The sequence below is a fragment of the Ochotona princeps genome, chromosome 17, assembly GCF_030435755.1.
Source record: "Ochotona princeps isolate mOchPri1 chromosome 17, mOchPri1.hap1, whole genome shotgun sequence".
NCBI lineage: Eukaryota > Metazoa > Chordata > Mammalia > Lagomorpha > Ochotonidae > Ochotona > Ochotona princeps.
In genome coordinates, this window is record NC_080848.1 from 20,141,849 (window position 1) to 20,163,979 (window position 22,131).

Consider the following 22,131-nt stretch of genomic DNA (forward strand, 5'->3'; position numbering starts at 1 on the left):
CATTCAGGATCAAAATATGGCAGTGCATGTAGTTTGGCTTCTTGTTTCCAGAGTGTTCTCTCCGTGAGGATGCAGTAGCTCCCTTCCTGTCCTCTGGTTTCCTTCTAGCCTGCACATTAGACCCGAGCCATCTCTTACCCCTCTGCACATTCAGTAAGGACACTTTCCACTTAGCCAGCTTTTTGCTCAGGAGCTTGTTTTGCTGGATCCTTATGATTTGTTGTGCCCAAACCTAGCAGGGACCTTTCCAGCTGCCCGGTTCTTGCTATCTGTATCACCGAAGGGCCTTTAATAAGTGTACATTAAGAAAAATACTCAAGGGGATGGTACGATTGCATATCAGGTTAATCCTTTACCTGCTAGCACCAGAATCCTATATGGGTACTGGTTCGTGTCCCAGTTGCTCCACTTGCAATGCAGCAGAGGTTGACCCAAGTACTTTGGCCCCTATACCCATGTGGGAGATGTGGAAAAAGCTCCTAGCTTTGGACCAGACCAGCTTTAAGCCATTGTGGCCATTTGGGGAATGAATCAGTGGATGGAAAATACCTCTCTCCCTGTCTCTTCATTTTTTAAAAGATTTATTTTATTTTTATGGAAAATCAGATATGCAGAGAGGAGGAGAGACAGAGAGGAAGATCTTCCATCTGTTGATTCACTCTCCAAGTGGCCACAATGGACAGAGCTGAGCCGATCTGAAGCCAGGAGCCCGTAGCTTCATCTGGGTCTCCCAAACAGGTGCAGGGTCCCAAGGCTTTGGGCCGTCCTCAACTGTTTTCCCAGGCCACAAGTAGGGAGCTGGATGGGAAACGGGGCTGCCGGGATTAGAACTGGTATCCATGTAGGATCCCGGCACATTCAAGGCAAAGACTTCAGTCACCAGGCTACCATGCCAGACCCAATAAATCATTTTTTTTTTTTTTTTAAGCAAAAAGAAACACTGAAAGATTATACCTTCCTGAATTCTCTTCTGGGTGCTTCATGATCTACGTACCCTCTTGCCCTTCTACCTCCCTCCAACACATTGTTCTAAAACCTGCCTTTTTACAGAAGGACTTAGTGAGCCTGGCACAATGGTCTAGCTGCTGAAGTCCTCGCTTTGCACACACCGGGATCCCATATGGGTGCCAATTCTAATCCCTCTGGCCCCACTTCCCATCCAGCTCCCTGCTTGTAACCTGGGAAAGCAGTTGAGGACGGCCCAAATGGGACCCTGCACCCACGTGGGAGAAGGCTCTGGGCTCCTGGCTTAGAATTGGTGCAGCTCTGGTCATTGCGGCTGCTTGGGGAGTGAATTATCGGAAGATCTTCCTCGCTGTCTCTCTTCCTCTCTGTAAATCTGACTTTGCAATAAAAATAAAATGAATCTTTAAAAATAAAAAAGGAAGTAGTATAACCAGTCAGGTTGGTAATATGACAAGGCCGAATGGGACACAGTAGATGGACAGGCACTTCCGGCTCTGCTTGCTTGTGTACAGGATTTTTTCAATGCTGTAGACTCTCAGGGTCACAGGGAACGCCTGGTAAATTACTACAACACAGTTCTTAACGCTCATGTGACCGTGAGCCTTGATGAAGAGGACAGATTCACTGTAGTTTGTAGATACAGTTCCTCCACCCTCTGTCCCACTTTCCTACTTAGAATTTCCAGAAATGCCACTGGCGGAAGATAGTGCTATCAAGCTTCACAGTCTCAGAACGTTCTCTCCAGCACACTCAACTCTGTGTCTGATGTGATTTTTAGAACTCTTACCCCAGGCGTTTTCACTTCCTTCTGTGTGTGTGTGTGTGTGTGTGTGTGTGTGTGTCTCAGCATTCTCTTAAATAAATAAAATGAATTTTACAGGAAAAAAAATATTCTGTGAAAGATCTCTACCTTCGCTGTGAAGTACATACAACAGCCACTAGCCACATTAGTCCCAGGCCTCAGGGATTCTTGGGTCTGCCAAGGGATGTTTGGACCACTGTGCATTAAGGAACAATGAGATGTGAATGAGGAATCCCTAAGGTGCCCCTTCCCAGGGTGCTGCAGGCTATAGGAGCGCTGGGAGGCAACCCCCAGCAATGTAGAGTTATTAAGTGAAAGAAAGCAGAATTTGCTCTGTGTTGTATGAACCTTGATGAACTCATTCTATTGTATTTTCAACATACGTGAATGAAGTCAGTGCATTCTGAGCAGACAGTCCCTTGAGCGCTGACCTGCAGCCCCCTGTCATTGCAGGTAGGATGGAAGACAACCCGTGAGTACTACACCTTCATGTGGGTCCCTGTGCCAGTTGAGCTACCCAAGGAGTCAAACAAACAGCAGGAAGTGCAGTTCAAAGGTGAGAAGTCGGCTGGATGGAAGATGGTGAAGATAGTAGTCAATGCTAGTTCACTGCCTTGAGCCTGAGCTCTCTGGGGCGGATACAAAGATTGCTGGCCTTAAAGTTTCTGAAATAGGATTAATGTGTTTTTATTACCCACGTCATATTTTCAGCTTACTACCTGCCCAAGGATGACGAATATTACCAGTTCTGCTACGTGGATCAGGATGGTGTCATCCGGGGAGCAAGTATTCCTTTCCAGTTCCGCCCGGAAAACGAGGAGGATATCCTGGTTGTTACCCCTCAGGTCCGGAAGCAGGTCATGTTGTCCTGGATAGGGTGGAACTTGGATCAGTACAATCTTATGAAATATCTAGCAGATACTGGGGAGAACATATGCAACACCCTTCAGGCCCATTCAGGGATGACTTAAGGATGTTAGCAAGAGGCCCAGCGTGGTAGCATAACAGCCAAAGTCCTCACCTTGCACGTGCTGGGATCCCATATGGGCACCGGTTCTAATCCCGGCAGCCATGCTTCCCATCCCAGCTCCCTGCCTATGGCCTGGGAAAGCATTTGAGGGCAGCCCAAAGCCTTGGGACCCCGCACCCACGTGGGAGACCCAGGAGAGGCTCCAGGCTCCTGACTTCAGATTGACGCAGCTCCAGCTATTGTGGCCATTTGAGGAGTGAATCAACAGATGAAAGATCTTCCTGTCTGTTTATCCTCCTCTCTGTATATCTGACTTTCCAATAAAAATGAATAAATCTTAGCAAAAAAAAAAAAAAAAGAATGTTAGCAAGAGTCACAGGGCCTGGTATTGTAGCACAGTAAGTTAAGCTTCCACTTGTATCCTGGCTGTCTACTTCCAATCTAGCTCCCTGGCTTACATGTCTGGAAAGGCAGTGAATGACGGCCCAAGTGCTTGTGCCCCTGCTACCCATATGGAGGACCTGGAGTCTCCTGGCTTTAGCCTGGCTGAACCACTGCCGTTGCGGCCATTGGGTGCAAAAACCAGTAAAAAGATCACTTTCCCCACTTCCTTCCCCATTTCTTCTCCCCACTTGACCTCATCACTCTGCCTTTCAATAGTGTATTTTTTTTTTTTCAAAGATATATTTATTTCCTTGAGAGAGCCACAGAGAGAGAAAGAAAGATCTTCCTCCATTTCGAAATGTCTGCCACAGCCAGGGTAGACCGTGCCCACGTCAAGAGCCTAGAGCTCCATCCTGGTTTCCCCTGTACATGGAAGGGGCCCAAGCACTTAAAGCTTCTGTTGCTTTCCCCAGTGCATTAGCAGGCAACTAGATCAGAAGCAGAGCAGCCAGAACTTGAACCAGCACTCACGGACTGCCAGCACTGTGCCGTGGCACTGGTCCCCAAATAATTTTTTTTTTTTAATAATAGTAACAAGTGATTTCTCCCTTCTCTGAAATTTCATCAGTTATTAACTAAGGTGAGATGTAGATGTGTTTTCCTGCTAGGCTAAACATCTCTTTGTTCTTTTGTAGGGACAGGTGGAAGAGATTGAGCAGCACAATAAGGAACTTTACAAAGAGAACCAGGCATTGCAGGACAGCTGTGCCAGTCTCCAGAAGCAGAACACGGAGCTGCAGGCTGAGCTCCAGAGGAAGCAGGTGTGGCCAAGGGTCATGATGAGCTTGGGTCCTGCAGGCCGGTCCTCTATTACCCACCGCCACTGACTGCTTTGCTTGTGATCTCACTCCCTTGAACTCACAGCTCTGAATAGGCCCCCGCTTGAGAAGGTTTTCGGGATGATTGTATTTAAATTTCATAACAATCCTTTGAGGGGGGATCCTTTATCAGCTCAGTTTTGGAGGTGAGGAACCTGAGGCTTAGCAGGATTCTGTTGTCGGTGGTGGAGACTTGATTCAAACCCAGACGACAGTCCCACTATCTCTTCGCATGGCCTATTTATAACTTGAGTTGTTTGCTCAGTAGCTGGAATGACATCAAGAGCAGAGAGAGTTAAAGTCAGGCTGCAGGAATTCTGCTGCTCTTGATCTGCGCCATCCTCCACATCAGCAGGTCATGAAGGAGAGCTGGTGGTGGGGGAGCTCGGCTGAAGGGGGGTCGGGGATCTCACAGGGCTGCAGCTAGCAGCAGGATCCAGGGTGATTTCAGGGAGCCACATGGTGGCCCCCAGCCCCATGAACGCTGAAAATGTGGCTGTATAGAGATAGACTCAAAGATTATGCATAGAATATGTAAAATATATTTCCTCCTTATTACTTACATGTTGAAATGATGTTTTAGCTAGATTAGTGTATACTGCATAGCCATATTGGGTTATATAAAGTCAATCTCATCTGTTTCTTTTCAATATTTTAAACTAAAAAATTTCAACTATAGATGTGTTTCTTCATCGATCAGACAGCACTGTTCTGAGAGAAGGGAAGAGTGGCTTCTACTGTAGAGCAGTGCCCAGTGTGTAAAAATACTTGATGGATGAGTTAAGGGACACATCCAAGTTCTGTTGAAATTAGAGTAGCTAGTATTTCATAAGGAAAGAACATGTTTAACCTTTCCATCTGGGAAATCCCTTTGCTTTGATATTTCATTCAGTACTTTGTGATACAATGCTTGGTGTACAATAAGTACTATTTCTGGCAGGCCCAGCACGGTAGCCTAGCAGCTAAAGCCCTTTACTTGTATGCGCCAAGATCCCATATGGGTGCTGGTTCTAATCCTGGCAGCTCTACTTCCCATGCAGCTCCCTGCTTGTGGCTTGGGAAAGCAGTTGAAGATGGCCCAAAGCCTTGGGACCCTGTACCCATGTGGGAGACCTGGAGGAGGTTTCAGGCTCCTGGCTTTGAATTGGCGCAGCTCCAGCTGTTATGGCCACTTGAGGAGTGAATCAGCAGATGGAAGATCTTCCTCTCTGTCTCTCCTCCTCTCTGTATATCTGACTTTACAATATAAATAAATCTTTAAAAAAAATATTTCTGGCTACCTAAGATGCTGACAATAGTCTTAGGGTCTGTCCCATTGGTGCCGCCCCAATCCACAGGAGGAACTGGAAACCCTACAGAGCATCAATGAGAAGTTGGAACAGAAAGTGCGAGAGCAGGATTGCTGGAAGACAAAGATGCTACAGTGAGTGTGTCCTGTCCTTCCTGGGTGCAAGGAGCTGGGGTAGAGTCAGACTTCACGGGCTTAGGGGCAGGCCAGCCCACGGGCAGGGTAAGCTCAGGGGTGCTGAGCGTCACCGTCTCCACCTCTACAGGCTGAAAGAGCACAGCCAGAAGCTGTCCTCAGAAAAGGACAAGATGAGCATCCTAGTGGATCAGCTTCAGGTGGGTGATGTCACACCTCCGCTGGATGGCAGTTCCTTGCCTTTGCCACCACCGCAATCCAATGGCCCAGAAAGATGCGTCTCACCATAGGGAGTGCCTCATGTTGAACCTTACAAAGCATCAGAGTAAAGTTTCAAGTTCTATGTTTTCTGTTCTGGGACTAGGTAACCTTCCTCCCTGCCCTATGTTTCATTCAATTTCTTGAAGAGACAAGAGAAAAAGCTGCCCTCTGCTGATTGAGTCCCCAAATGTCCACAAAAACGTGGATAGGGCGGGAACATACTCACCTGACCCATCAGAGCTGGCTGCCTCCCAGGGTCTATCAGCAGGATGCTGGAGTCAGGAGGCAGCGTTGGAGTCCAGGTCCTGTGCTGTGTGATGTGAGCCATCTGATGAATCCCTGGATCAGGCACCTGATCCCACCTGAGTTTTTGTTTTTTTCTGATAGTCACAGTCTCTTAAGGACGGAATCGTTTATTCAATTTGCATTTATCATGAACGCTTAGGTCAGCGACAGCCATTTTTTTTAAGACATTTCTTTCAGCTGCAAAATCTTTCCAAGCTCAGTATTACTCAGAAGCCTTGAGTGTCCAACAGATAACCCCAGAACTACCAGAATTACTCTCATTTTTAGAAAACTGTATTTTAAAAAAGGTTGGCTTTGGGCCCGGCGGCGTGGCCTAGCAGTTAAAGTCCTCGCCTTGAAAGCCCCAGGATTCCATGTAGGCGCTGGTTCTGGTCCTGGCAGCTCCACTTCCCATCCAGCTCCCTGCTTGTGGCCTGGGAAAAGCAGTTGAGGATGGCCCAAAGCTTTGGGACCCTGCACCCACGTGGGAGACCTGGAAGAGGTTCCAGGTTCCCGGCATCGGATTGGCGTGCACCGGCCCGTTGCGGCTCACTTGGGGAGTGAATCATCGGATGGAGGATCTTCCTCTCTGTCTCTCCTCCTCTCTGTATATCCGGCTTTCCAATAATAATAAATCTTTAAAAAAAAAAAAAAGGTTGGCTTTGCCAGCTCTGTGGGTAATCGGGGAACAGACCAACAGATGCAAGACTTTTTTTCTTTCTCTCTTTTCTCCTTTCAAATTAATAAAAATAAGCAGTAAAAGCATGAAGAGTCTTTAAAGAATAGTTCATCTCATTGATCTAAGTTGAATCTTAGAGTATAAGATGGAGCTGACAAAATAAAGTATTTCGGAGAAATACTTGTTGGACTTTGCAAGGGGAACGCATTTCTGTTTCTGTTCACAGAAGTTTTAATCTCATTCCTCGTGAGTTTTCCTTCTTTCTATCCTGGTCGCATTCACTATTTTTTGTTTTAGGCCCAGCTCTCAGCTCAAGAGAAAGAGATGGAGAAGCTCATTCAGGGAGACCAAGATAAAACAGAACTGCTGGAGCAGATGAAAAAGGAAAAGGACCAGCTCTTTCTCAGTTTAAGCGAACAGGTAGCATGATGGAAGACAGTGGTGTTTGTAGGCACCTGTAAGACAGTGTACATGGTTCTTGTCTCTGTTATGTACCTGGGGATCACTGCCCCTAGGAAGGCCTCCCAGGGCACCACCTGAAAAGAGCCAGCTCATGGCCTCCCTCAGAAGCAGGCAGGAGCTGAGCCCCTCCCCTCCCTGTGCACCTGCGTGCGGGGACGCCCCCACCTTGTGTGAGCACATTCTCCCAGCAGTGCTTATGAGATCTGTCTTCCACAGATGGAGCAGCAGAAGCAACTCGAGCACACGGTGGAGGAGTTGAAGGCAAAAGAATCCAGAGTGACCAGGAAACAGGAGGAGCTAACGGCATGTCTGTCTTTGGATGGCTTTGTGGGAGGGGTCTGAGGACAGGAAGGCAGGAGGGCCCGTTTGCAGGAGACAGAATGGTATTCACCTCTGGATGTTTTACCTTCCACCCACAAAGACAGAGAATCTGCCACCCACAAAGTATTAGGACAGGTGGGCATGTCTAGGAGTGGTGAAGGAATAATGAAAGTTAAAAATCATGACAGTTATTGTTAAGTCAGCCCTTGGACCAGGAATCATGTGGAATAACCCCTGCCCTCTCCTTACAGAGTTGTTGTACAGCAGACAGATTAGTGTTTATAAAGAGCCCTATAGCAGCAAAATATAAATAACATTAGCAATCATCATCATTATACATTATTCTGAGTGACAGTAATATAGAAGCAAAAGCCTAGTTCACTTAGAGTGTACTGTAACATCATGTGAGAAAAAAAAAGCCCCATGATGCTGACAGGTACCCGGGAACTCCTTTTCTCTGAATTGATGTCAGGGTAGAAGAAATCCTGGGGATTGTGCAACAGTTGGGGTGGTAACTAACATTCTACACACATCATTCATTCACTCAGTCATAGTCAGTTACTGAGTGCCTACCCTGTGTAAGGTAATGTTTCTTAGCACAGCGAAATGTAGAGCAGAACCAGTAAATCAGCAACTCATGGATCAAGTTCAGCCCACAAACACGTTTTATTCAACTTAGCTGGTGTTTGTGTGGAAGTTCAGTTGCTTACCAGCATTTGAAAACAGAATACCTTCCATGAACAATGTGCATTTTCTTTGAAAAAACAGAGAACCTGGCCACACTGTGCCCACATTCCAGCACCCAGAGTCTGGAGCTATGGCCTCCTTTGCGTGGATCCCGCGTCTGCCACCTGGCTGCAGCCTGCACTGAGAAGTCACCGTAGCCCCTCCTCTCAGTTTACATTCTTGCCTGACCCCTACAGGCCCAGTTCCCTTTGTGACCTCCGCTGTGGCCAGTGCACTCATTTTAAATAATGCAGAGTCCTTTGAAGGTCTGGCTGTTTCTGAGTCCTTCAGGGACAGGCCTGCATTTCTTTGGTTTCCATGAAACAGTTGTCAACACGCAGGGGACTCCCGCCCCACCCCATCTGTATTCCTCATGCTTGCAGAAAGCCTGTGATGCCGAGGACTCTGTCTCCTACTTCAGGAGCCTGGGGACAAGAACACCACAGTGGAGGAGCAGTCAGTGCAAGAGGTGGCACGCCTCGAGGCAAAGGTAGAGGATGGGAAAGCCTGTTTGTTAGAGAAGTAAAAAAAAAAAAGTGCCAACGATTCCACAAACAGATCAGGCAACTCAGGGCTGGCACGCTGGTAGGTGAATGGGGAGGAGGGGCCTAGGACAGCAAGGGGTGCAAAGGTTTGTGAAATCTTAGACCGAGGCCCAAAGATGGACACCCTCACTAAGAAAGCTTATGTTCCTGTTAAAAGTGGAGGGAAGCCAGCCCAGGGCTGGGGGGGAGTGGGTGAGGGTAGGGAGGGGTCCTTGGAGATAGCCACCCTGGCTCGATCATAGTCTGTGCCTCCTGTTGTCAGGGAAGGTAGGTGTTTCTAACCATGCAGCAGGAGTCAGTATAGACTCAGCTAGTCCTGTCTTATCTCTGCCTTTTGAGGAAGCAAAGCAGGACCAGAAGAGCCAGCAGGCGCCCGTGGGGCTGGGGAACAGGGAGCTTACAGTTAGCACTGTCACCAGGTAGCCCCACCCAGGTCGGGCTCCCTCAGGGTCCGCTAGAAGCACACAGCAGTTTGGGCACCAGCATTCCAATAAAAACTCTTGGAACAAAACCACAACTAGCAGGATTAGCTTAAGTGTGTTGGTGAGGTCTCCGGCAGGTAGGAGATGGGAAACACGTGACACAGGTTAGACACCCCCACCTCCCTGAGCCTGGAGCCATGCCGCCCCACCTTCTTGCTTCCTCCCGTAATCTGAGTCCAGATGCCCGCCCTCGTGCCTGTCTCAGGTACGGAGGGAGCCGTGTCCATCTAGACCTCAGACCCCCGAGCTTCCCTGGGCGGACTGAGGTGACTGTTCTCAGGGCTGGGTGACATTCAACAGGGCTCTGCTGTCTGAACATTGTGATCATTTGGTCAGTTTGCTTCTTTGAACCCTTTTATGCTGCCTCTCTTGAGGCCTTTGGGCACCTCGTTACGTCACTTTTCTCCAAGTTAGAATCTTGTCCCAAGCACCACCCTTTCTTCCTGTCTGGGTCCTTTCTGCCATCTCTGCCCTACCCGTTCTGGAAGGCCCCCACTCTGCGTATGGAATGCCATGTGCGATCCTAATCCTATTTTTGTATTGTTGGCAGGAAGAGAACTTTGACCTCCTAAGAAGACTTAGTGATGACAGGATTCTGTGTGACGCTCTGCAGAGAGAGAAAGAGAACCTGGAAAGAGAAAATGAGGTACGCGGGCGTAGGAGGGTTGAAACCCCTGAAGTTTTACAGTGGGAGGAGCAGCGTAGCCCAAAGGTGTTGTGCTAAAATAAAGAGTAGAATAGAGCTTCCATTCCTGGGACAGTGAGTGAAATAGTTGCTCCTAAAGAAAGAGTAGATTTAATCTGGTTTCCAAATCCACCACAAACCCTCCTTGTTCTGTAACCGAAACTTGCATAGGAGCAGCCGCGGGGAGCGCTAAATGATTTCTGGCTTCACGGCTGTTGTAAGTATTGCTTTTTGTGGGTGAGGGTGGCGATGATATCCTGATGTTGGCAATGACCGCGTCGCCACGTACCCTGAGCCCAGCAGAGGGACTAGGGTTACAAAAAAGACAACAGGCAGTGGACCATTCTTGTCAGGAGAATGCCGAATGGCAATGATCTTTATTGAAACTCCAGGCTGCCTTTTGTACTCTGCCTAGCTCCTCCCAGTGTTTATCCTTCCTCAAGTGGCCACCCTAAATCCCTCGAGCTCCTCCCAGGAACATGCGGTTAAGCCAGGGGCTAGATGTATCAGGCCAAGATTGCCCATCCTGTTACCCTTTGAGAAACAAGCTAAGCTGTGAAGTTAACCCTTAGGAGACCGGGCCCTGCATCCTGAGTCACTTTTGTGCTAGTGCGGGACCCCTTTCCTGCAATACATCTGGCAAACCAGGAACAGGAGTGATCTGTAACCTGCGGGGCCGTGGCAGGCCCCTGTCAGATGTCATGCACTCATATATCAGTTCTCTCATGCATCCAGCTGATAGTGGGTATCTGCTGTGTGTTTAACACCAGGCAGATTCGTTTTGATGGATGATTGATTGATTGGGTGTGCAAGATGGAAGGAAATCAGGTAGTTGCACCAGCATAAATAACAACAACAATAATAAAACAAAAAAGCTGCATGCCCATGTCTTCAGGCTGCTACTCCTCCACCCTCACTTCCAGCCACTTTCCATCTGCACACACTCTGTAACCCTTCTGCACTGTGCTTGCAAGGGGCCATTGCAACTTTTTTCTTCTCTTTAATTCCATTTAAACACACACACACCTCATGCAAGAAGAAACATGCCATCTTCATAGTTGCACCACCTTTGGGTCATTGGTGTGTGTTCCCTGCATGGTCACGTGACAGCTGCCCAGGCAACACTGAGACCCGCACCTGCTAAACCCTAAGTGCCCCCTGGAGGATTTCTCCTGGGGCCAGTCTGATGCCACTGTTTTCCTGATTGTAGAAACCTTCTGTGGTCTGCTGTTGCCCCTCACGGTGTCTTGGTTGGGGTCAGTAGGTCTTGGCAGTTTGCGACCCCTTTTATTCCTGGGTTATTCCTACAATAGCACAGGCTATACACGCAGCAAAGATGCAGTGTTTAGAGGCTTTGCTTGCTTAGGATGTTGCAGGGAAGTGTAGATTGCCTATCGTCCAGGACTTTCCAGTGTCTGCACCGTGTGTATCTTGTGCTCGCTTACTCCTATCGGTCCTCATTGCCTTCCTCCTACTTCCCTGCCTTCTCTCATGCTCTTGGTATATCCACTTAAGGGAAAAACACATGGCAACATCATATTAGAAAATTGTCCCCAGAAGGAAATGAAAACATTCTAGTCTCAATATTGAGCAACACTTGTAATAAGGCCCTTGCTACCCTCATATGTCCCCAATGCGGTGGCACCATCCTTCTGTTCATTAACATTTGGAGATGTGTGTGGGTGTAAATGCAGTTGAGTAAGTGTGTTTCAAACCGGAAAGGACTCGGCTCACCTTTGCTGTTCCTGCCGAGGAATTATGCTTGGCCGTCTCTCAGGCCTTGGCAGTGCCGCTGTGGGAATCCAGATGTGTCGGTGTTGGGCACCCCCAACCAGGTGCTCGGTGATTGTTCCTTGCTGCCTCTCAACATGCCTCTGAACACTCTATCCTCAGCACCTGAAGGAGGAGAATAGGCGATTGATGACTTACATGGGTCTGGATTCGGACTCTCTGGCCTATCAAGTACCTCCTTCACATCAACGAGGTGCGGGACAAAACACAGGACTTGTCTTTGGAAACCCCTATTCTGGTAAGACCACTTTGCCATTGCAGCGGGACAAGCCCTCCCTGCCTACTTCCCTTTCCCCAGCTACTTTTATGTTCTGGCTTGTTTTTCTGTGAGATGCTGATTAAGGAAAGACTCATTGTCAAGACTTGGGCAGAAACCAAAGAGTGTGTTAATTGAGAAATAAATCTGAATCCACAAGCCACAAATCAGATCATTTGCCTAGAGGCGGCAGACACAAATTGAGTCCCACGGCTATATTCTCCAATGTATAAATCAGATAAATGTCCTTATGTAGAAGACATAAACATACAACGCTGTAAGCACTAATTAAAGCTTAGCAGTAGAAGCACACGGGGCAGAGTGGGCGGTGCGTTGCCACAGCCGCCCTGATGGCTTGACCAGGGGTAGCCCTGGTGTGTGCACCTCAAGACAAGAAATAGGGGTTGGAGGAGTAGGATAGTGCATGGGAGACCTCCCTGTCTCTGTCTCTTTCAAATAAATATTACTTCATTTTGTAAGTACCTAAAAAAAATAATGGGGGTGGTAGAACTTGGGGTAACATGTCCTTAAAAACATGTCTTAAAAAAAAAAAAGAAAGAAAGAAAGAAATGGGTTTTCTGACCAGAGTGACACCCGTGGTGACTCCCTGCCTGCAAGGGGCGACAGCTCGGGGGACAGACCATAAGTGCATTCTTTTTTTTTTTTTTAAGATTTATTTTTAAAATTTTATTGGAAAATCAGATACACAGAGAGGAGGAGAGAAATATCTTCTGTCCACTGATTCACTCCCCAAGCAGCTGCAATGGCTGGAGCTGAGCCAACCCAAAGCTAGGTTCCTAGAGCCTCTTCTAGGTCTCCCACGCAGGTGCAAGGTCCCAAGGCTTTGGGCTGTCTTTGACTGCTTTCCCAGGCCACAGGCAGGGAGCTGGATGGGAAGTGGGGCTCCAGGATTGGAACTGGCACCCATAAGGGATCTCAGTACATGTGAGGCCAGAACTTAAGCCACTAGTTCTAGGACCTCTAGTACATTCTTTTGAAGTTAGTTCCTTTCCCCAGGAGGCTATTTAGAAAAGTGACTTGTTCTATATAGGGTACTTCAAAACACGCATGTAATGGCAGGGATAAATTCAAACCCTCCTGTGTCAAGGGGAAAAACACTATGTATAAATATTTGAAAGCAACACTGGTAGTATTTTTTTTTTAAGATTTATTTATTTTTATTGGAAAGGCACGGATATACAGAGAGGAGCAGAGACAGAGAGGAAGATCTTCCATCCGATGGCTCACTCCCCAAGCGGCTGCAACTACAGGAGCTGAGCCAATCCGAAGCCAGGAGCCAGGAGCTCCTCTGGGTCTCCCATGCAGGTGCAGGGTCCCAAAGCCTTGGCCGTCCTCAACTAATTTCCCAGGCAGGGAGCTGGATGGGAAGTGAGGCCATCAGAATTAGAACCAGTGACTATATGGGATACCAGCACATGCAAGGCGAGGACCTTAACCACTACGCTATGGGGCCGGCCCCAACACTGATAGTATTAAAGAATATCTAGGGCCCGGTGGTGTGGCCTAGCGGCTAAAATCCTTGCCTTGAATGCGCTGGGATCCCATATAGGCGCCGGTTCTAATCCAGCAGCTCCACTTCCCATCCAGCTCCCTGCTTGTGGCCTGGGAAAACAGTCAAGGACAATCCCAATGCTTTGGGATCCTGCACCTGCATGGGAGACCTGGAGGAAGTTCCTGGCTGCTGGCTCCGGATCGGCACAGCACCGGCCGTTGCGGTCACTTGGGGAATGAATCATTGGATGGAAGATCTTCCTCTCTGTCTCTCCTCCTCTCTGTATATCTGACTTTGTAATAAAAATAAATAAATCTTTTTTTTTTCCCACCATGTTTTTTTTTTTTTAGATTTATTTTATTTTCATTACAAAGTCAGATATACTGAGAGGAGGAGAGACAGAGAGGAAGTGGAGCTGCCAGGATTAGAACCAGCAGCCATATGGGATCAAGGCGAGGACCTTAGCCACTAGGCCACGCTGCCAAGCCCCCATAAATAAATCTTAAAAAAGAAAGAAAGATCTAGAGGGTCCAGCATGGTAGCCTAACAGTTAAAGTCCTCACCTTGCACATGCCAGGATCCCATTTGAGTGCCGATTCTAATCCTGCTGGCCCCACTTCCCAGCCAGCCCCCTGCTTGTGGCCTGGGAAAGCAGTCGAATATGGCCTGAAACCTTGGGACCCTTCACTTGCATGGGAAACCTGGAAAGAGTCTCCTGTCTTCAGATTGGCACAACTCCAGCCATTGTGGCTGGTTGGGGAGTGAATCAGTAGACAGAAGATATTTCTCTCTTTCTTTCCTTCTCTCCATATACCTGACTTTCCAATAAAAGTAAATAAATCTTAAAAAAAAAAAAAAAAAAAAAAGGATACCTAGATTGGGAAGATATAAAGATGCCCTTAGTAATGGAGCCGCCCTCATTGCAGTAGATAGGGGCCAGGCAAATCCTTTTATAGCTAGAACTTAGTGCTTTTACATAGAAATGCTGAAATAAACACAGCAAGGTATTGCCACCCAGAAGGCCAGAGCTGTGGATCAGTGAGTTGAGCCACTCTCTGCAACACCAGCCCTCCATATGGTGCCAGTTGGAGCCCCGGCTGTTCCACTTCCCATCCAGCTCCTTGCTAATGCACCTGGGAAAGCAGCCTGGGCACCTTCACTCACAGGAGAGACCTGGATGATGCTCCTGGCCCCTGACCTCAGCCTGGTCCAGCCCTGGCTGTAGTAGTCATTTGGAGAGTGAGTCAGCAGATGGAATATCTCTCTATCCTTCCTCTGTGACTCTGCCTTTGAAATAAATTAAATCTTTATTTTTCAAATTGTCATCCACTAAGCCACTTCATGAAAAAATAGCTGAATACATAGATAACAGTTTGACAACCCATTCTGAAACTGCTACGTCGTTGCCTCTCCACTCTAAAAATAGGTTATTTTTGGTAGTATTGAAAATTCCATTTCATCATTTTTTTCTTCCTTTCTCTTTATGATTGAATCTGATCCCCTTTTCCAGAAGTAAATGTTATATTCAAAGCATGTGCAAGAAGAAATATTCAAGGGGGGAGAGAAAGGGAATGATGTTTTTTCATTGACTGAAATCTTTATTTCCCTCAGGTATCCAAGAAAGTTCTTCTGCAGGCCTGGTAAGTATTTGATTCATAGGATTTCTCAAATCCTTGAGAATGTTGCCCTTCTGGCTCCAGCTGGCGGGGAGAACCACAGAGAGACGGGACCATTTCAGTAGCTCCAGAGGGCAGCTGTGTCAGTTCCTTCTCAGCCCCCACCCCCTCCACCTCACCCCAACCCCCTGGCGTTCTGCCCAGGATCCCCAGGTGTGATTTGAATCTGGTGAAATAGCTAGGGAGGAGATGTGAGGTTGGCTGCTCCCCAAACAAGGCATAGCCAACGTGCTGTCCAGCCTGGAAGCTATGTGTTTTGTTTTTCAAGTAGATATTTATTTTGTAATGGAGAGGGAGGGAGAGAGGGAGAGAGAGAGAGAGAGACCGAGAGACCATCTGCTGGTTCACTCCTTAAATGGCCACATCAGCTAGGGCTGAGTCAGGCTGAAGCCAAGAGCCAGGAACTCCACTTTCATCACCCATGTGGGTGGCAGGGACTCAAGCCATCATCTACTGCCTCCCCTGTGGCAGTGCCTTCCCTGGATGGGAAGTGGAGCAGCCAGGGATTGAGCCAGTACCCCGGTGTGGGATGTTCTAAGGCAGTGGCCTAAATCACTGTGGCCCCATACCTGCCCCTGAAAGCTGTGCTGACTGCCAAAGCAGCCTTGGGCCCCTTCAGTGCCGGGGCTAGACGAAGCCCCAGGGATCTCTGCAAATATGGGTCTGGTCATTCATGTGCTATTTCTTACGCACCTGAGTATACCGTAGAGAACAACAAGCTGCACATGTCTCAGCCACCCTTTGTATTGGTACTGACCTCTCTGTTCTTCTGCCCAGTTCTCCGACAAGAAGTGCTCCACCTTCAAATCAGACCTCATGGGCGACACCTGCGATCATACCCTGGAGCAGCACCTGCTGACCCGCAGTCTGAGGTGTCCAGTTTGTAGCAAGATCTTCCCAGCAAGAGAAAAGCAGATCTTCGAAGACCATGTGTTATGCCACTCTCTATAGGTGTCCCAGCCTCGTGGATCTATGCTATACATAGATTTATATGCATAGGGTTTATAGGGTAGGGTTCTATGTGTCAAGATCCTGCCTAACCTGAAACTGTCAGGGATTTACTCGGTCCGACTGCCCCTAGTGGTGGGATCACGTCGGTCACCTGAAGGGGGAGTACTAGGGGCTTCTACTTCCATCCCCACAGGAACCTCTAAGTCAGACAGCTCTAGCCGTGCCAGCCTCTCACCCATAGTGCCCGTTCTTGAAGGGTCTCAGTACAAGAGCCTGCGAGCAGAACTCTACCTGCTGTTCATGAGTCTTTACCTGATACTGATTGGATCATTCCCCCAAGTTGTCCCACTGTCACTCCAGGGCAGGCCTCAGCCCTAACCCTGGGCAGCTTCTCCTCCTCCTCCTCCGGCCTCCTTCTCCAGTTGATTTTGCACTAGACTAACAAAACAGGGCACAGCCTGGATACTGAACACAGGCTCCTCGTCTGAATTTCTCAGCTCTTGGAAGAGGCCTATTCCTGAACCTTGGACGAGAATTATTACTCCAATCACAGAAGACCTCCTTTCTTTCTAGATACCTCCGAATGACACTTTCTGATCTGGTCTTTTCTATGCACTACACATAGCTTTCTTTGTTGTAAGTCCTTTTTTAATGATTGGTTGGCATTATGAACCATATGGACTTATAACTTTTTGAGCAGGTGAGTTTGGAGATGGTTGTTAAAATAATGAGACAAGCATTGTTAATGCTAAAAATAAATTACTCCTCTATTTTAGGGACTAAATGACTCGAACCTTTGGTTTATGGCCTTTTATTTTTTTAACTTATGGATTACGCAAGGAGATTATGGGAATGGCAGACCACACCAAAGATTTCTCTCCACAAGCCTTACGCTTCCCACGCAGGAAAGTCCTGGCAGTAACCTGGAGCTGGGGAGGGAAAAGAATGCAGCATTAGTTTGAGGAATCTGGGGCCTGACTTCATGCCCTAACCTGCTGTGCATTAAAAAAAAAAGAGCAGTGTGAATTTTGGCACCCTTTGTGAACCAAGTTCAGTGACCTCCATCCCGATTTGCTTAATTGAACTATTAGAAAGCAATTCCATTTCCTCTCCCCTCGGGGACTGAATAAATGGAAATGACTCCCAGGCAGTCAACCAGCTGGTCTCCATAGAGACATCTGCAGAAACCTCGAGATCAGGAATATGACGTCATGGAGAATGTTGAGCCAGCTATAGCCGTGCATGCCTTTGGGGTTTTTCCCAGTCTCGTTGGAACTGTGCCCTGGATCCACGGCCCTGTCCCAGCCACACAGCTCCTGGCTTTGATATCTTGCACTCCTGCTGTGGCCTCCAGAGTCCCACGTGACACTAACAGTGACGCCACCTCGGCAACACCGGGGTGATGGGACTTGAAGCAGCCTTCCCCTTGCTCCCAGCACATCACCTTCCTCCCTGCCCCAGGTCTGTCGCTCTCCAGACAGCTGCAGTGGAGAGCTGCAATTGTTTTGGCCTCGCCAGCTCTCTGATCAAGCCCAGGCATTGGGAAGGAGCAGCCGTATGACATAATCCCAATTGGTGGCTTCCCCTGACCCATGACCCCTGCTGCTCTGAGGGTGACCATGATTGTCCTCCGTGGCAGCAGGACCCTTCCACAAAGCTGCATGGCAGTGACCCTTATCACAGAGTGGAAAACAAAAACACCTTCAACCAGTTTAGTTTTACCCCAACTGCTCTTACCAAGGCCAAGGAGGATATGTCCCTGCAGGTCTATCAATGCTAAAGAAAACTGCGATTTTACATGATCCATTGTTGTGCTTCCGCTTCCACCTCCACCTTGGATATTAGCTGTAAAACACCTGCCAAAAACAGCAGGAAGTTAAGGAGTAGGCAATACTGTATCTTCATCAGATTTTTGAAATCACAGTATTTATTAAGCTGCAGGTGTTCCTAATTCATTTTCTCTGATATTTAAATGATGTAGGCCTCGCCTTTTTTTTTAAGGTTTATTTTTATTAGAAAAGTAGACGTACAGAGAGAAGGGAGAGATAAAACGATCTTCCCTCCATGGTTCACTCCCCAAGTGCCCACAACGGCTGGAGCTGAGCCGATCCAAAGCTAGGTGCTATGAGCCAGGTTTCCTACATGGGTGCAGCGTCCCAAAGCCTTGGGTCATCCTCCGCTGCTTTCCCACACTGCGAGCAGGAAGTCAGATGGGAAGTGGAGCAGCTGGGACATGAACCGGTGCCCATATGGGATTCTAGCACATGCAAGGCAAGGACCTAGTCACTGACTTATCCTGTTAAGCCCAGTGGCTTCCTTCATGGACAGTGCAGGGACGGGTCACCCTGGCACACATTAGTAGGGAAGAAAACTAACCTGAAGTCAAGAAGAAAGGAGAGCTTGCAGGATGTTTGGTAAACCAAGGCACTCCAGAGCACTGATCACTCCAGCCCTTATTCTTGATCTGGCTGAGACTTAAGAGAAGATGTGGCTGAATGTTCAAGCTTCGTTCTCCTGTGGTTTGAGTGCTTTTTGCAGTGCCAGTGGATGGAACTGATCTAAGCAGACGCTAACCTGGTCTCCTAGCAACAAATGTGGATGAGATGAGAGGCCAGTGCCAAGAGATACAGTCCATTACCTAGGAAAAAAAGCAAAATGCACTTTACATGGAGAGGAAATCCAAAGAGAGAACTCAGCTAATTGCCCTGAGTTAAAGAACATTAAGCCTTTGGTTCAGGGAGGTCACGTCAGCCTCAGTGCTTTCCTTAACTGGCCTCGTGTAAATATTAAAATGTCTGTACACTCTTGCAGGGCTTAATAGTTCAGACTATATTGCACATGTTCCCCAGGCACCTCTCATATCCTCTCCAACAGACAAGATCCCTCCCACCCTTACAGATGAGCAAGATGAAATGTGGAGAAGACAGAAACACCCCAAGCATCTGTCAGGTGCTGAATGGAGGCAGCAAGCGTGGTAGAGCCACACAATGGAGTCGGATTCAGCAGAAAGATGGAATGAAGGGTGTGGCACAAGTGCATGAGCCTTGAAAATATGCCAAGTGAAATAAGCCAGTCACAAAAGGCCACATATTGTGTGGTTTCTTTTATAGGCAAATCTGTAGGCCTGGAAGTAATGAAGGAAATAGAGAGTAACCATGAGTGAGAGCAGTTTCTGGTAGAGTGCACACGGGTATAAAGTTGGCTGTGGACATGGCGGTACAACTGTGTGATTATAACAAACTCCGTCGAATCGCTTCAAATAGATGCCTTTTACACTGTGTGAATTACATAAAGCATAAAGAAGTAAATTATGGTGGTCACACATTCATTAGTGGAGGATCTCTCAGCTACAGATCGCACAGCAAGCACGGCTGAACTTGGCTAGATATGCTTATCTCAATACAGCCACTGCCACATCGTGTGAGTAACGGGAGGTGGGGGGCAGTGGAGGTTCCGCTCCCGTCTTGAACTGGCAGCAGCAGTGTCCTTTGTGATGGAATCAAGATGAACAGGGTCAGGGCAATTCATACTGGTAGCCCGGAGCTTACCATTTGGCCAGCGGCATTAGTGGTCTCTAGGAATTTCTGTAAAGATGAATATCCCCAATAAATTGGGGCGAAGAGCTATCTGCCCACAAATCCGAGGTAATCACATTAGGAGATCCAGCTTGCTCTGCCTAATGTTATCACTTCCCCCTGGGGGACAGAAAGCAGATGATCCTCCAGTGGACCAAGTTTATTTTTCACTCAGTCAACATGGATCAAGTACTCACAGTGCACAGAGCTACCCTCGGGGGTCCCTAGTGGGACCAGGTGTGATGTCCATGCTGAGAAGAATTTTAGACACAGGGGATGCAGAGGCAAGGTGAACCAATGCACACTCCATCGAGTTACACTGGGCAACTTGTACCATAATTTTGGCAGAACAAGCAGGAGGATGAAAGTTACTAGCTAACTAAACAATAGCATCCAAGCTACTCTAACAATAGGTCACAAGGGATTTGGAAAACTAATCACCAGGTCTCAGGCAACAAGATAAGTAAACATGAGTTACAGGAACCAATACCGGCAAACAGATGTAACTAGAAAAGGAATCTAACAGAACTTTATACACAGATATTCAGGCCACAATCACTAGAGGAAGAAGACAATAGGATGCCTCACACCTCTCCAGGCACGCTTTGTCAACAAGGTGGCCCGCAATCTCAGCAGAAACTCTGCCTTCTGCAAAATTCTCAGTCCGCCGAGAATGTTTGAGATTCGGGGTCCTCCAACATTTGTGGTCTGGTTTGGGGAGGGGGGCAATCCTTCAACACTACTATTAGGCCAGAATTAAATATATTAAAAAAAAAAAAAAAAAAAAGAAAGCTCCAGCCAGCACATTAGCTCAATTGGTTAATCCTCTACCTCCAAGCACAGTCATCTCATGTGGGCACTGGTTCAGGATCCAACTGTGCCACTTCCCATCCAGTCTGCAGCTCTCCTCTTTGCTGATATGTTTATCCAACTGCCTTGTGACAATCCCTCAAAGCCCCTCATATTCAACTCGCTGAAAACTTCTCTGATGGCTCCCAGCCTTTCCTGGCTGTCCAGCTTGTCTGTCTGGGTCAGGATGCTGACAGTCACCTGCCCTCCGCTGCCTCTCTGGAATAAGTCCAGTGGTGGTTCCCCAAGGGACTACATACCTTAGTCTCCTAAGCCTATGATTATACTTTGTATGACACAGCCTGGCGTTGTGGTGTAGTGGGAGTTACCTTAGCCAGTGAGGCTGGTTAGTCCTTGGCATCAAGACTCTGCATTTTAAGATTTTTTTTTTTATTGGAATGTCAGGTATACAGAAAGGAGGAGAGACAGAGAGGAAGATCTTCCATCTGCTGGCTCACTGCCTAAATGGCCAAAACATCCAGAGTTGAGACAATCTGAAACCAGGAACCAGGAGCTTCTTCTGAGTCACCCAACCGGGTGCAAGGTCCCAAAGGCTTTGGCCGTCCTGGACTGCTTTCTCAGGCCACAAGCAGGGAACTGGATGGGAAGTGGAGCAGCCAGGACATGAACCAGCACCTGTTTGGGATCCTGGTGCTTGCAAGGCAAGGATGTGGCCATTGAGTCAATAGTGAATGGGTCAATAGGGGCAAGAGCCTTGTTTTCTCTTTAAAAACCATGTCCATAAAAGAAAAAACGTTTGAAATGCATCAGGAGGAAAAAAAAAATATCAAGCGTACCCATGTCAACCAACAATCACAACACTCCGGCCTAGCTGTTTTCTGTAAACAAACTGCAGTGCTCCTGGGTTTGCATCGCAACCGCCCTCTAAATCCTTCCTGAGGCTCTGCTTCCTCCCCATCTTGCCGTCAGGGACTCAGGGTCCAGGACACCTGGAGAGCATGCGGCAGCTGGGGCGCTGGTCCAAGCTCCTCCCCCGAAGCTGCAGGGCCGTTGGGCCTGTGCAAACACCGGGCGCTAGTCGCCGGATGCGTAGCTCACACCCATTGCCAGAGTGCAGTGTACACGACATCTGCTGCCCAGGTCGCTGCTGCACCCTGCTCTGGCCTCTGGCCCCGCGTGGGTGGGCCTCCCCTCCCCTCTCCGCCCCTGCAGAGGATCTTGCCCTCGTTTAACTCACTGGGCTTGTTGCGCTTCTCCAGGTCTCCTTCCGAAACCCTCTTCCCAAATACACCCCTCCTCCCCTTTAGCCAGGATCCCTGCCCTGCCCTGCCCTTGCTTGCTTTTCCAATTAAGTGGCCCTTTCTCTGAGCTCTGCCAGTGGCCCAGTACCCATTCACATCCTGTGTCTGCCCGGCAGCCTCTGCTCCTGCCATCAGCATGTGCGAGTCCTGGGATCACAGCTTTATTTGAATAGCATCTCCAAACAGACCAAGAACAGGAAAAATTGTTTTTTAAAAAAAAAAAAAAACAAGTGCCCAAATGAGCTAGCGTTGTGTCACAGCAAGATCAACTGCCACTTGTGTGGCTGGCATCCCCTGTCAGAGCACGGGTTCAAGTCCTGGCTGCCCCACTTGTGCTGCAGCTCCCTGCTAATGTGCCTAGAAAGGCAGCAGGTGCTGGCTCGAGTCCT

At 48.2% G+C, this 22,131-nt stretch overlaps 1 protein-coding gene across 1 annotated transcript in view; it reads left to right on the top strand.

Annotated features, from left to right (window-relative positions):
* Nucleotides 1-16,849, top strand: part of CALCOCO2 (calcium binding and coiled-coil domain 2) — a 29,005-nt gene extending 12,156 nt beyond the window's left edge. Inside the window, exons 3-13 of the mRNA XM_058675863.1 lie at nucleotides 2,222-2,324; nucleotides 2,480-2,613; nucleotides 3,818-3,943; nucleotides 5,338-5,423; nucleotides 5,554-5,623; nucleotides 6,946-7,068; nucleotides 7,327-7,413; nucleotides 9,735-9,830; nucleotides 11,763-11,898; nucleotides 15,041-15,069; nucleotides 15,883-16,849. Of these exons, the coding sequence (XP_058531846.1) occupies nucleotides 2,222-2,324; nucleotides 2,480-2,613; nucleotides 3,818-3,943; nucleotides 5,338-5,423; nucleotides 5,554-5,623; nucleotides 6,946-7,068; nucleotides 7,327-7,413; nucleotides 9,735-9,830; nucleotides 11,763-11,898; nucleotides 15,041-15,069; nucleotides 15,883-16,056 (1,164 nt within the window). The 3' untranslated portion in view covers nucleotides 16,057-16,849. The remainder of the gene's footprint in view (nucleotides 1-2,221; nucleotides 2,325-2,479; nucleotides 2,614-3,817; nucleotides 3,944-5,337; nucleotides 5,424-5,553; nucleotides 5,624-6,945; nucleotides 7,069-7,326; nucleotides 7,414-9,734; nucleotides 9,831-11,762; nucleotides 11,899-15,040; nucleotides 15,070-15,882) is intronic.
* Nucleotides 16,850-22,131: the final 5,282 nt, after the last annotated feature.